The following is a 13583-nucleotide window of genomic DNA, read 5'->3' as shown; positions in this document are numbered from 1 at the left end:
AAATGAACTTCTTGCCCCACAAACTTTTCTTTGCCTTGTAATGTGCGAAATCCTTTATAACATTTACAAGATCTGTTTTCAGGCTCTGCAACCTTGTGTATGAAATTTAATCCATCGAATGTTGTTCTGGAGTCAAGTCAAGCCCCTGTGATGATGGATCTAGCAATGCTGCGGCATAGTGAATCGGTTGCAGTGCTGTAGCTTTTCTGCTTTCGAAATTCTTAAGAATATTTGTTTCTTATTGTTAATTGCATGAGAAGTGCATTCAGTGTCTGAGTATTTCTAACCACTTTAATGACGTCTACAACATTTGCTATAAATGATGAAATTGAAGAACACTTCAAAATATCACTGCAGACAAGGTTCAACGTGTGTGTTTTACATGACAATAGTTGCATATGGAGATAGTTTTCTTGGACAAGAGAAAAAGCCTTCTGTATATTTGCTGCATTATCACCAGTGAGAACAAAGAACTTGCTGGGGTCCTATTTTTCAATGACCTCACATACTTGTTCTCTAATGCACTCAGCAGTGTGACGGTTACCTTTCGTGTTGATAAAATGAACAAATATTGGATGGGGGTTTGTAATATTGATGTTGATTATTCTCTCATTACGAACATTACTCCAACCGTCACATTGAAGATTTAGATACTTCGAATTTTGTAGCTCTACACACAGCTGTGTTTCCATTTCATTAAACTAGGTAACTAGTTGTCCCTTAAATTTTAACTTATTTGACTATGTGGCCATTATTTTGCAAAATATAAGCTATTTGAAAATACTTGTAAATTGTTTCACCACCCCCTTTTCAGCCATCGTTTTTTGACTTGTTTTACAAGGTCATATGGCAAGTCCTTGAATTATATGATAATACAAAATTACCTGTACATTAATAGAAACCACTTGCGCTGGGCTAGGGTAAATGCAATGTCATATATAAGGAATCAATTGTTGAATTTATTACATAAGCAGTTAACTGTCCTTTGCCATTTGCAGTTTTTATCTGGACTTTGAGACAACTTATAGATACTGCAAGCCAGCAAACTACTCCCTTATGATATTTTCACCTGTGTAACGTGGTCAAACATTTGCTTTCTGACCCATCACATGCTACCTCTTAATTGAATATTTTATCTCTTTATGACATTGAGTCAATACCTAAGATTCTGTGTCCTTAACTGAAAAATGAATTCAGAACCATGCGCTCTAACTAAAATACTACACGGAAATACGTCCAAAGTACGATTTCAGTTACGGAAAAGAAATAAGTATAGAGGGTGTTAATGAACTATACCAACAAACTATGAGGTGATTCCTCACATCAAAAGAAGAGAAAGAGTCCATATAAACCTATGGCAAAAAGTGCATAGTTTCAGAGCTAGGGCTGTCCAAAATCGCGAAAAAGCTAAATTTCAACAGGCCCTATTTCGAATTCCAGAAACTGTGGATGGTGGTCGTTATCATCGTAAAGGAAGTCACACATACACAGTCCAAAAGTGATATTTCATCAATTTTCAATAGGTCTACATAGTATTCCCTACAGGATGTAGTTCTCAGATATGCTCTCAATAGAGTTTTCAGATATACCCTGATTTCAAGGAGGGTCCAGAGTAGATAGGAGGTAAGCCTTCACAACAATGGACATCCAATGCTTCCGAGGGAAGTCGGAAGTGTTAGGAACCGGCAGCTCCATACTTTTTTTTGTTCCGAATAACATGTGATGCGATGTATTTCGTCACGGTATATTTCACATTTTCTTCACTTATAAGCGTGAAAGAAAACATCACAGCAAGCATTTTCCTGAGTACGAGAGACCGTGCTGCTGACGAGCATTAACACTTCCGACATCGCGCCAAAGGATTCCGCATTCACGCCTATCAAAACTTATCATTTGCCTACTTTGGACCAATCATAAAGTCAGATCGTATCTCAAAATTCGGTTGATGCATGTCTGGGAATTGCACCCTGCAGGGAATACTCTGTGCACCTATTGAATATTAATGAAATATGCAATTTTAGACTGCGTATGCATGACTTCCTTTACGCTAATAAGGACCACTATCCAGTTTTTCTCGAATTCCAAATATGGCCTCTTGAATTTGTTTTTTTTTTCGCGATTTTGGACAGCCTAGCTCTGAAACTATGCACTTTTCCCCACAGGCCATGTGAACTTTTTCTCTTGTTTTGATGTGAATAATCATCTCTTACAGTTTGTTGGTATAGTTCATTAACACCCTGTATATCACTGAATTACGAACATATCTCTGACCATTTAATTTGAGTTCTTGCCACGTGAGTTTCATGATGACACAATACGCAGCTCTTTAATCCTAATGCATTCTACAGGCCTAGGTAGTCAGTCAGCGGTGAGTCATCGTCCGGTTTGGATGGGCTGATGTCCCCATAGCGCAAACTCCTGCACTAGTCGTGTAGGCTTAAGTCTTGTACGCAGCATCACAACTGGTGTCAAGATAGAAAATAACGAAAATTCTGGAAAATCGCAGAAAATGCTGTAATGTTGATTGTCGTGATAAGCGTCACGTAAAGACCTAGTACAGTCCTACAGAAGCAGCACGAGCAGCTTACTGCTTAGGTAATTGTGCTCAACTTAAAACCACCTTCTCTATTGCCATACTCGCACGTACGGGTTGTTACGGCAGATGTCCTGATAACCCGGACTCAGCAATGTCAGAGATTTCTTCTGGTGTAACGAATATGTGAATTGGGTGATGAAAGACTAGAACATCAGATGTTCTGGTAAGTGACTATTTTTAATCAACGAAAACTCTTGAAAGACTAAAGTCTCCGTGTGTGGTGTCAACATGCAGGCCAGTGGCGAAGGGTGTGCAGTGTGAGATGTGAAATGGCAAGAACTTTCTCCTGGTGGTTGTAGAAGAATTTACGAGTAGCAATGGTATCTTTCAAGACGACAATGCATGTTACCATTGTGAATTTTCGGTTCAGTAATGGTGCGGGAAAGATAATGTGAATTTCCAACATCTGCCACCTGAATCAAAATTGCCCTGGATCTTAACCCATTAGTTGTCCAAGCGGCATCTGCGTAGGAGGTTAACGTTTGATCGTAATATTTTCTCAACTGTTCCAGTTTACCACCTGCCAAATAGTTATGGCAGATTTAAAGGAACAAAGAGTATGTTTGAAATGTTGCTTTCTGCTTGAAAACTCGGCAACAGAAGCCTAAAAATGCTTCAACAGGGTTTCAAGAAGGATGCTGGGAACCACACAAGTTTTCGAGTGATTTGGGTGCTTTAAACGTGGTGAGATTAGTGTTGAAGAGCATGCTCGTTCTGGGCGCCCTTCATACGCAATTTCAGAACAGATAGGAGTGAGTTCAAGCTCGTTCCACTGGATTTTCATTGAGATTTGCAAATGAGACGTGTTGCCGCTAAGTGTGTTCCTCGCCTGCTCATACAAGATTTAAAAAATCGTCTGAATTTGAGCCAGGACTTGAAAAGTCAGATTGAAAGTGACCTAAACTTTTTGACCAAGGTCATTATAGGTGATGTGAGTTGGCGTTATGGATATGACCCAGAAAACCAAGCAAGGGTCCAGAAAACCAATGGAAGACCGCCGACCATAAAAACCAAGACAAGTGAGATCAAATGTTAAGACGATGATCATTGGTTTTTATTTTATTTTTATTTTATTTATTTATTTATTTATTTATTTTTATGTTCGTGGAATTATGCACCGCGAATTTGTCCTCCCTAGTAAGACTTAACCAGCACTTTCATTTGGAAGTTTTAAGACATTTGTGGAAGGACGTGCGGAGGAAATGCCTGGAACTCTGGCGATCAGATGATTGATTCCTTCACCTACTCCCCCCCCGCCCGACACACACACACACACACACACACACAAGACCGTGGTTGTGAACCACTATTTGAGCTCTCAAGGGTGCGCTATCGTTCCCCACCCTCCGTATTTGCCGGGTCTAGTACCTTGCGACTTTTTCTCTGTTCCCAAGAATGAAAAAAAAAAACTAAAAGGGAAGCGGTTTGATTATGTGGAGGTTTTGAAAAGAACTTCGCAGAGGGCACTGGACGATAGCAAAGTTGAACAGTTCCAGAGATGGTTCAAGCAGTGGGATTCAAGACTAGAGAAGTGCATCGCATCTAATGGAGAGTATTTTGAAGGCGATTGAAAGACTTTTGTTAAAATAAATAAATAAATATTTTTGTAGAACAAAAGTCTGGTTTGTTTTGGATCCCCCTCGTCTGGTTGTCTAGATTTAAGTAAAGACTAAATAACTGTTTGATACATTTTCAAATTTGCGAGTTGATCACTGCTGAGTTCAACAGTAATAGCATAGGCAGTAGACCCAACAGTGGGAAACGGTGGGCCAATCAACTGCTAACGTTAGTCCTACGATGTAGTTATGCAGATCACTAACCTGCGTAGAGTCTAGGGATGGTCAGATCTGGATATCCGGATCCACTTAGGTCCGGATATCCAGTATCCGGATATCCTAACATTGGATCCGGATACGAGATTTCGGATCTAGTGATGAGCAAATGCAAGACCAAGACCAAGACCCGGGTGGTCTTGGTCTTGGTCTTGCACACCCAGTCTTGGTCTTGGTCTTGGTCTTGCTTGCAAGAGTCTTGCAAGTCTTGCTTTTAAGAAATCTTATACTTTTCATAGGTAAATTTTACTCTGGATATAAGGGATAATCAATTCTACAATGCGCCTATAGTAACGGAAATGCAATGTTTGTTTCTAAATGTAATATAGTTTACCTTCGTGTACGTATGATGATAGTGTACAACATAGGTGATGATCTTTATTTTTTTTAATGGTTGCCCTCGCTTCACTACTTATAAGACAAATCACAACGTTCCGTAATCTTCTTTATACTTTTTAACAGATCCAACACTCCATTTTTTCCCAAACTGGGGAGGCTACCCATGAAAGAAAATCAAGACGGCACAGATTATTGAAATACCATGAATTCCAAAATTATTTTTACACTTTAAAGGCGTCAGTTTTTTTTTCAACGACGATTAGCTAATGCTTGTATTGAACAAACTTCCAATTAAATACTGAGATTTTGTTTTACTGATTCCAATATGTACTCTATGGGGCATAAACATGGGCATTACGCAAAAGCGATGAAAAAATTGTAGGCTTTCGGAATGTGGGCGTGGAGAAAAAAAAGAGAGAATCTATTGAAGATAATGGAGCTCTTTGTATGTCCAGATGAACGTAGGACCCTAGATACAAAAATAAAGAAACTGCTAGCCTGCTTCCTAAAATATCAGTAGAAGGGGCCACATTACTTACATCACAGGGGCCTACACAAACGAAGCACTGTTGCTATACGTAAATTTTACTTTATTTATTGTTTTTCTTATATTTTGGAAATGTGCATTCAATTTTTTTCCTATAATTTCTGGGGCCCCCAAGAGCGTGGGGCCCTAAGTTATGTCTTATTTAGCTTATACGTAAATCCGGCACTGCTGAGAACGTATGTATATGAATCCATAGAAAATACAGCTAAACCTCCTTTTCTCTCAATCTACTAACAGAATGGAAAATCACGGATCACCAAAACCAAGAATGATTAAATCATCTTTCGAGCAAACGAATCAAATATATACTTCCAATAACAAGACAATACAAAGACCACGTATTGTATTTAAATTCTCGGCCGCGCTTTACATCGAATTATTTCCATTTTTTCTCCTCAAGCTGCAGTACTAGTTACTCCAGCACAATTTAGCACGGATCTGACATGCAGTTAGAAGCCGGTTCAAAAATACGAGGCGCTCAAGGTTAGCAGACACCTTCAGGCCTAAAGCATTACTAGATCTTAACATATTTATTTATTACCATAAGCTTCTCGCAGGACACAACACACTTTAATTTAAATGACAATTACCCTTCCGAACCAAAGCAAATTTCTTTCATTTAAACATATTTAATTTTATTTCATCATTTTTCTTTTTTTTCTCTCTCTCTCTCTGTTTTCCACATGCTGCCGAAGGTAACTGCTATACATATTCCAACCAAGTTCTTGGGATCACCCTGGAACATTCAGACTCTTGTGACGCGTCTTCGTCCACAGCATTACACTATATTCAGATTAGCAGAAAGAGACGTCAAGGAAATGCCTAAACGTTGTATTTCCTATGGCCTCCTATGTTAACTTTACAGACCTACGATTCCCCAATCCATTGCTGACAGACGCTTCGGATCCATATGCATTTTCATTAGGACTGGCTCTTTTAGGATACGTGTTGCATTCCTCATTCCAAATTTAAAGGAGTAAGTGTTACTTGTCAAACCTAGGGGTGTGGGGACTTATCTGATATCCTGCAGTTGGAATACAGGTAGATATGTATAGGACATGAAGCCTAAAATTCAAAGGCATCAATAGATCTTGAAGTAATAACAGATAAAAGTACTCCGTCTCCCCTTTCCGAGATAGGTCGATGTAGCTTACGGGTGGTGTAAAAGTAAGACTCTATACATCAATTACTTCGACAAATACTGAGGCCACCTTTACTCTCATGTTTCGCCAGGTACTCACTTCACAGAAACTGGTTGCATTTTTTTTTATCGTTTTATTTTCGAGAATCATTATTTTAATAGAATAATCTAAAAATGTATTTTTATTTCATTTTGGAAACGGAAATAACATGATATTGATGGAAGAAGCCCAGATGTAAGTACTGGCCATTTGTCATGTAGCAACTTGATTGGAACGCTAATAATATAGTAAAGTGTATGGATCCCTCAACACTATCTTGTCCATGTGACTAGATATCGGATTCTAAAGTAACACAATCAACTCGTCCCAAGTGTATTGCACTTTCCAATGTTTCGGGGGAAAATAAATTATCCTATATTATAGAGCTATTAGAGAAATATTTATTTATGGAATATGAATAAAATCATTAGAGCCATTTTTCACAAAGTTGTAGCAGGGTTCAGTTTCTGGTTACCAGTTAATTTTCCTTACTTAGGAGTGTAGGAATAAAATACAATTTTCCTTGGGGAACCACATAAAAATATTAAGTTTAAAATTTGGTCTCAATACAATGACTGTTGCAACATCTAAGAATCTGCACACGCGAAAGAAGAACAAACATTGGAACAATTGGACATCACATCAGTATCCACGTATATTAAGTTAAATTATGATTCAGTATTGAAACGGAATTTTTAGTTTTACGTCTCACAATTATGTCCTGTAAGCCAAAACGACAAATGATTAATGAAATGAATGATTGTGAAAGAATTGATGACTAAGAAAATGAAGTGCAAAAACACCGAAAAAAAAAAAAACAATATTCAATACAAACTCATGTTGACTACGACCTAGCCAAAGATCCCTCGTATAAGAGTTAAGCACCCTACCGCTAAGTTAGTGTAGTCTATTTGTATTTAATAGTTCATATCTATACAAAGGGGGGGGGGAAGCCAATTCAGTTGTTTCAATGCATTGTTTATTGTAAATTTGTAAACAAAAATATGATCTACATTTTAGGAAATTGCTAATGTTACAATTTTACAAGTATACTTAGCAACATTTTGTTACAATATAATTTACAAGCTAAATAGTGTTGCAATGAAACTTTTAAAGTAGACATAATTACCGACCTATAATTATGTCGTCTACACACTATGATATTCATCTAGATCATCTTTATTTTATCATTTATACTGTACAACGACAATAGAATATTTCTCAAAGTATAAGACAATGTGGATCACCGATTGTCTCCACTGTTGTTGCAAGTAGTTCACAAAAAGATCGTTGACAATATTCTGTAATATCCAGAAACATTTACGAATATCTTTTTTATATTTCTCAAGAAAACACAAGATAAAATATTACCAATAAATACCATGCTATATAAATTATATTTCCGGTTTGAAAAAAAAATAATTTCCTAATTTTTATATTTATGTATTTTCCAAATAGAGAAATTTTCCTAATTAGAAACAATTTAATTAATGTTCCTATACTAGTGGGAGGAGTTAAATTTCCTATCGTATAGACTCATGGTTTATATAAAATGTTTAATGAGTGATTCGAGTATCAGGAATACAGATTAAATGAGCTATCATAGAGAAAAGTTAGAGAGACATCGGTACAACACTTTGTTGTGGTAGGTCATAATCATATCCAATAACACGATGTTCTTGGTTCTTGTACTCTTTTGGTTTGTGAACAATAGTTTAATTATTTTATATGCATAGTTTTATATATTGTTATTTGTGTCCAACTTTCTCAATGTGAATAAAGTTCAAACATTTCTTTAATCCAGGGCACGTATAAAACAACTTTAGTGAAAACTGCGTAGTGCTTTGGGTCACAGAATGAAGCATCATGACGGCGTGGACTCACGCTGACAATTCCCTGGACCGTCCATCTTGAATCGCTTCCTCCTTGGAATACAAGGCCTCCGCCACTGTCACCGTTGCACACACTTGTGTCTAGTTAAGGAAAGAAAGCATAATGTGTATATAAATGTAGTTGCAATAATAGTTTGTTTTTCATAAATATATTTAAGTCTTAGATAAAGCTTCCCACCAGGCCCGTATCCACGGGGAGTCTAGGAGGGGGGCGGATCTCCACTAAATTTTTGCTGCCCCCCTAAAAGTTCCACGGTAGGCTTGAAAATGAACTATAATCTGGTGATGAACTATAATATGGTTTGGTCTGATCCCCCTAACTTCTACCGGCCCCTTACAGTTTTGGGGTGGCTACCGGCCTGCTTCCCAGCTGACATGGTTGCGAAATCAATTAATGACAGGTCTCGAACTACTTCCAGTGTTGGAAAGGAACATTGACAATAGCGGCCTGCGACAATTGCGATTATGTGAAAACCTAACACAATTTCAATCACTTTCTTCTTACGGTCATTCCAAAAGTATGAGTTGAGACAATGGCGAATACGTTGTAAATCATCTTTGAATCAAATTTATAGTTAATATCGAGGTTAATAACTAGCCAAAGATTATTGAGTGAGAAAATTGCTCACATTAAGGGTTGTGATACATAGTTAAGAAGATTTAAGAAAGTTTCTTCACTATTATGGTCCATTTTCGTACTTTTATTGCATTACTGTTCAGTTTCTGAGTGTAGATTTTTGCCGTTTTCTGCTCTATTATTAATGGCATTGCAATTGTGTTAATGCTGTGTCATTGAAGCCAAAATGTATGATCAGCCAAACTTAATGATTTAATTATCTAAACAAAAATATTAAGTTCATAATAAAACAACGATAATAAAAACGTACGATTATAGATCTATTGTATCCGCTGTAATCTAGTTCAATTTATTATTCACCTTTCTGTATATTCAACTTTATATTAACTTGATCTTATTATTTGTAAGAAGCACGGTAGCTCGGTGGGTCGTGCCCCTTTGGTGTATGTCGTCCCGGGCTCGATTCCCAGTGGGAGAACCTTTGGAATTTTAACTGTCCACGATGTTTGTGTGTTCGTGTCCCTGTCATTTAAAAAAGGTTAATGGAAGAGAAAGTAAGCAAATAATGACAACTAGAGTAATTAAGTTACTGAGGAACGTTCGGTAAATCAGTTAACTTTTAGCCAGTGGCAATAACCAAGTGGTCTCGAGCGCAATCCACTGTGGGTTCGAGTCCCACTGAAGAGCATGGTCGGAGTTTTAACTGTTCTCGATATTTATGTGTTCGTGTCCCTGTCGTATTTGGATTACATAGAATGTACATGAGATGACCGTGGAGAACAATATTCCAGTTGAGACGAACTTTAGAGTACTCACCTCTGGTACAAGGGCTTATTGAACTTGTGGCATACAGCATCGTGTTCGTAGATTTTCGCGAGGTTCTCCCGTTTCCTCCTACATTTTCATTCCACAAATTCCTACATTATTGTTTATCTTCGTTTTTCATCCATCTCATTTACTCTAAAGAACATAATCGTTGGACGTAAAACTAGAACTTTCTTTTTCATTTGTTATTCTTTAACCTCAAAAGTCATCAACAATATTGTATTTACTTACTGTTTTTGTAACCAGCACAGAATGATGTATATGCAACAAACTTGGCAAAGTCTTTTGGCATGTCAGAAATGCATTTCCTGTATGGGACAACTGGAAGCTGAGTCATCTGCAAGAGATCGCTGTAGGTCTCATTCTCATTCACTCCCCAACCAGCAACCTAAAATGAAAGGTAATATCTAGCTACTATTTATAAAACATTAAAACCAAATTCTCTCTTTTGAAAAATTATATAATCTTCAAATAAAATAACATAAAAATTAATTAATTTGATTTGTTGTGTTGAATGAATCGAAACTGTTACACGTTCACTTTGCGTGCCTATAAAACAATTTGAGCAACTATTCTGAGCAACTCCATAAACATTTTATAAAAACTCGGTTGGGTGGCTTTTAAGATAATAGCTATATACAAGATGTGTTAATAAATACAGATTTATGTTTTTTCGCGTAAAGAAATGAAATACGGGCCCTGCTTGTAGGTGCAGGTGAGTAAAAGGGATTATGTGCATGTTAGAATTATTGCTCGCTCGCAGAAAGTGTTAGTCGTGATCAGTCAGCTTTTGAGTGCGAACGGTAGTGAGCGATGGGTAGATTTGCAATTTGTGTCAAATGATGCAACGACTTGATCAGCGCTGCCCAAACGTTTGGCGATATCCAAGTGCAACAAGAGTTCGGGGATGATTGCATGAGAGTCTCCCAGATTAAGGAGTGGTACATGCTCAAACCTTCTTACTCAAACTAAGGATTTCCGTAGTTTGTCAGGCTCCATACTTCCCTAACTTGGCATCATGTGAATTTTGTCTCTTTTGGAAGTTGAAAATACCACTGTAAGGGACTCAATTCGATTCCAGAGAAGATATTATAGGGAATCCGACTGCAAGACACGTTCCAGAAGTGTTTCCAATAATAGCAGGACCACTAGGATAAATGTGTGCGCTCCTAAGAAGAGCACTTTGAAGAAGATAACATTGTATGTTATATGAATAAAAATGTATTTTTGCCGATCAAAGATTCAATATATTTTTTTAAATCGTATTTACATATGGTACTTACAGCCCACGATTAACTGTAAACTGTTATTTGACGGAGTTTAACATCCTTTTTCTGTCTCAGCTTATGCAGAGCGTGGGCTTACAGTTTAATGTTGAGATTTGAACCACTATAGGGCTGCCCAGAGTTGTTCTAATAGAAACAAATACACTCTTCAAGACGAGATATTACTTTCGACATTCTTTTCAACACTAGACCATCTTAACAATTGTCTAATATAGGCAATTCTAGAACTACATGAGCTCTTACCATAAATCGAACATGGGCCTTAAACATCAAAAGGAGAACTACTAACCTTTTAACCTCGAAAGAGTCTTACTATTTGAAGACACTTAACAACAAAGAGGAGGTTAGTTTATCTGGTAAGTTTGATATTGACGTGACAAGAAGCTCAGTTTAGATGTCATCCAATTCACAGACAAACACCTACTGTGAAGTTGGAAGCGTAGGTGATCGCCCATATGCTGATATAAACAGTAATAGCCTATATACTGATATTTGACAATTCCAGCTGTCAAAACAGAAAATTTCTTTTATACGTATCTAGCTAGCTATAAAGAAAATTGATCATATGAAAGAGAAATCGTATTCTAAGTTATTTCAACGTGACTATATTCCCTGTTTTATATAGAGTTCTTAATTGCTTTAATGATACAATATTGCTCTAATGCGAGTCAATTATGTATTTTAAATAATGCTCATAATGTCAATATATACTTACAGTCCCTTGGTTGCCTTGCATGAGATGTGTGTTCGCAAGACTTTGATTCCAATCAAGACAAGCAAGTTGGACAACTGGAGTGAGTTCAACGGGTGAATCAAGAATCAGAAGTGCAATATCAGAGCCATAGTTTCCTACCAGATCTTGATAGGTAGGGTGCATTATAATTTTTCTTACCTGGAATATTAACATACAACTAGCAAGAAGAAAAATAATCAACAAATATTAAGATTCTGTACTTCAATTAAATTAAAGCTTTATACCTGAATATAATAATGCCTTCTGTAATATATGAAAAATATTTTACAACAATTCTTTAAAATAGTTCATCTTGGTTGAAATTCTACAATATTTATTACATACTATCGTTTACGAAAAAAATATATATTTAAAGATAAAAGAGAGAAATGTGGAAGGAATGAAACTATAAAAAAAACTCAAAATTGTAAAGTTATTTTTTGATACGAAGTTCAAAATTCTATCTCATAATTTGTTGACCGCTCCTGTTTGTATACAAAGAGTAAGTAAAATTTTGTAATTATATTAGAACAAATATAATAATAGAAAAACCAAAGGAAATTATCTTCTGCACATATTGATACAATTTTAATCAACATAAGTTCTTGAGAGATTCGTTTAGGTCTCCAAAAATGTGGTGTCTGCTAATTCAAGAATAACGTTTAAAATATAACTTTGTATAACTAGCCTGTTTATCTATGTCGATTCACTGGTAGGCAAAGGATGAAAGGTATATATATGCAAAAACATCCTCCAAAACATGCTCCAATTCCTTAAGGGATGCTGTGGATTGTAATGAGACCGAACACGCCTCTCTAACTCAGGCTACAATGGCTCAATGATGTTCAAATCTGGCGATTGTGGGATCCAGGGGAGGTGTGATAGCTCCTGGTCATGCTCCTCAAACCATGATTTCATCGTTTTTGCAGCGTGACAGGGTGCCAAATCATCTTGGTAGTTGCCATCACCATCAGGGAACAATATTTGGGCCATGGGTAGAACATGGTCCCCCAAAATGGCCTCATATGCCTTAGCATTCATCATTCCATGCAGGCCTATGAGGGGACCTGCAGAAAACCATCACGATATCACTGCCTATACTGTAATAGAACCACCCCCATGCTTTACAGTTGGGAGCAGACAGTCAATATCATAGGCCTGCGACGGTGTTCTCCATACGTAAACACGACTGGTTGTTGGAAACAAGGTGAAGGTCGATTCATCGGACCACATAACGTGTTTCAACTGCTCATGAGTCCACACCTTGTGGTCCTTGCACCACTAAATACGCCTCTTTGCAGTTACTGCTGTGATAAGAGGTTTGGCGATAGTGACCCTGCCATGAATTTTCATTTTATGAAGTTCCCGTCGCACTGTTTTCGATGAAACCGGGTTCTATAGGGCCCAATTGAGTTCAGACGTAATTTTCATTGCAGTGATCTTCTTTTTAGCTGCTACAATCCGTTTTAATGTCTCCGGTCCCTATCTGATAGAATTGTCTTTCGGCCACTGTTGTGCTTTGCAGACATCGTTTGCCCATGAATTGTGCATGCCCTTGTGACATTGGACACAGTGCCTTTCGATACTCCCACAATGTTCACCACTGTTGCCACTGAAGCTCCAACCAGACGGGCACCAACGATCATGCCTCTTTGGAAGTCTGTCAGGTCACTCATTTTACCGCACCACTTTCACACCACGACACTCGCAGGTGAACTGGTTACTACTGATTGAAGAGGAAGGTCCGCATGATACATTGAAATCAAAAAAGGATC

At 37.4% G+C, this 13583-nt stretch overlaps 1 protein-coding gene across 1 annotated transcript in view; it reads right to left on the bottom strand.

Annotated features, from left to right (window-relative positions):
* Positions 1-13583, bottom strand: part of LOC145661684 (uncharacterized) — a 130958-nt gene that overhangs the window by 95539 nt on the left and 21836 nt on the right. Inside the window, exons 11-13 of the mRNA XM_081727028.1 lie at positions 11791-11967; positions 10021-10177; positions 8285-8468 (exon numbers count right to left, since the gene is read on the bottom strand). Of these exons, the coding sequence (XP_081583154.1) occupies positions 8285-8468; positions 10021-10177; positions 11791-11967 (518 nt within the window). The remainder of the gene's footprint in view (positions 1-8284; positions 8469-10020; positions 10178-11790; positions 11968-13583) is intronic.

The sequence above is a fragment of the Thermobia domestica genome, chromosome 1, assembly GCF_964235325.1.
Source record: "Thermobia domestica chromosome 1, izTheDome1.hap1.1, whole genome shotgun sequence".
Taxonomy (NCBI): Eukaryota; Metazoa; Arthropoda; class Insecta; order Zygentoma; family Lepismatidae; genus Thermobia; species Thermobia domestica.
Note: the sequence above shows the minus strand (reverse complement) of the source record. Positions and strands in the feature narration are given on the sequence as shown.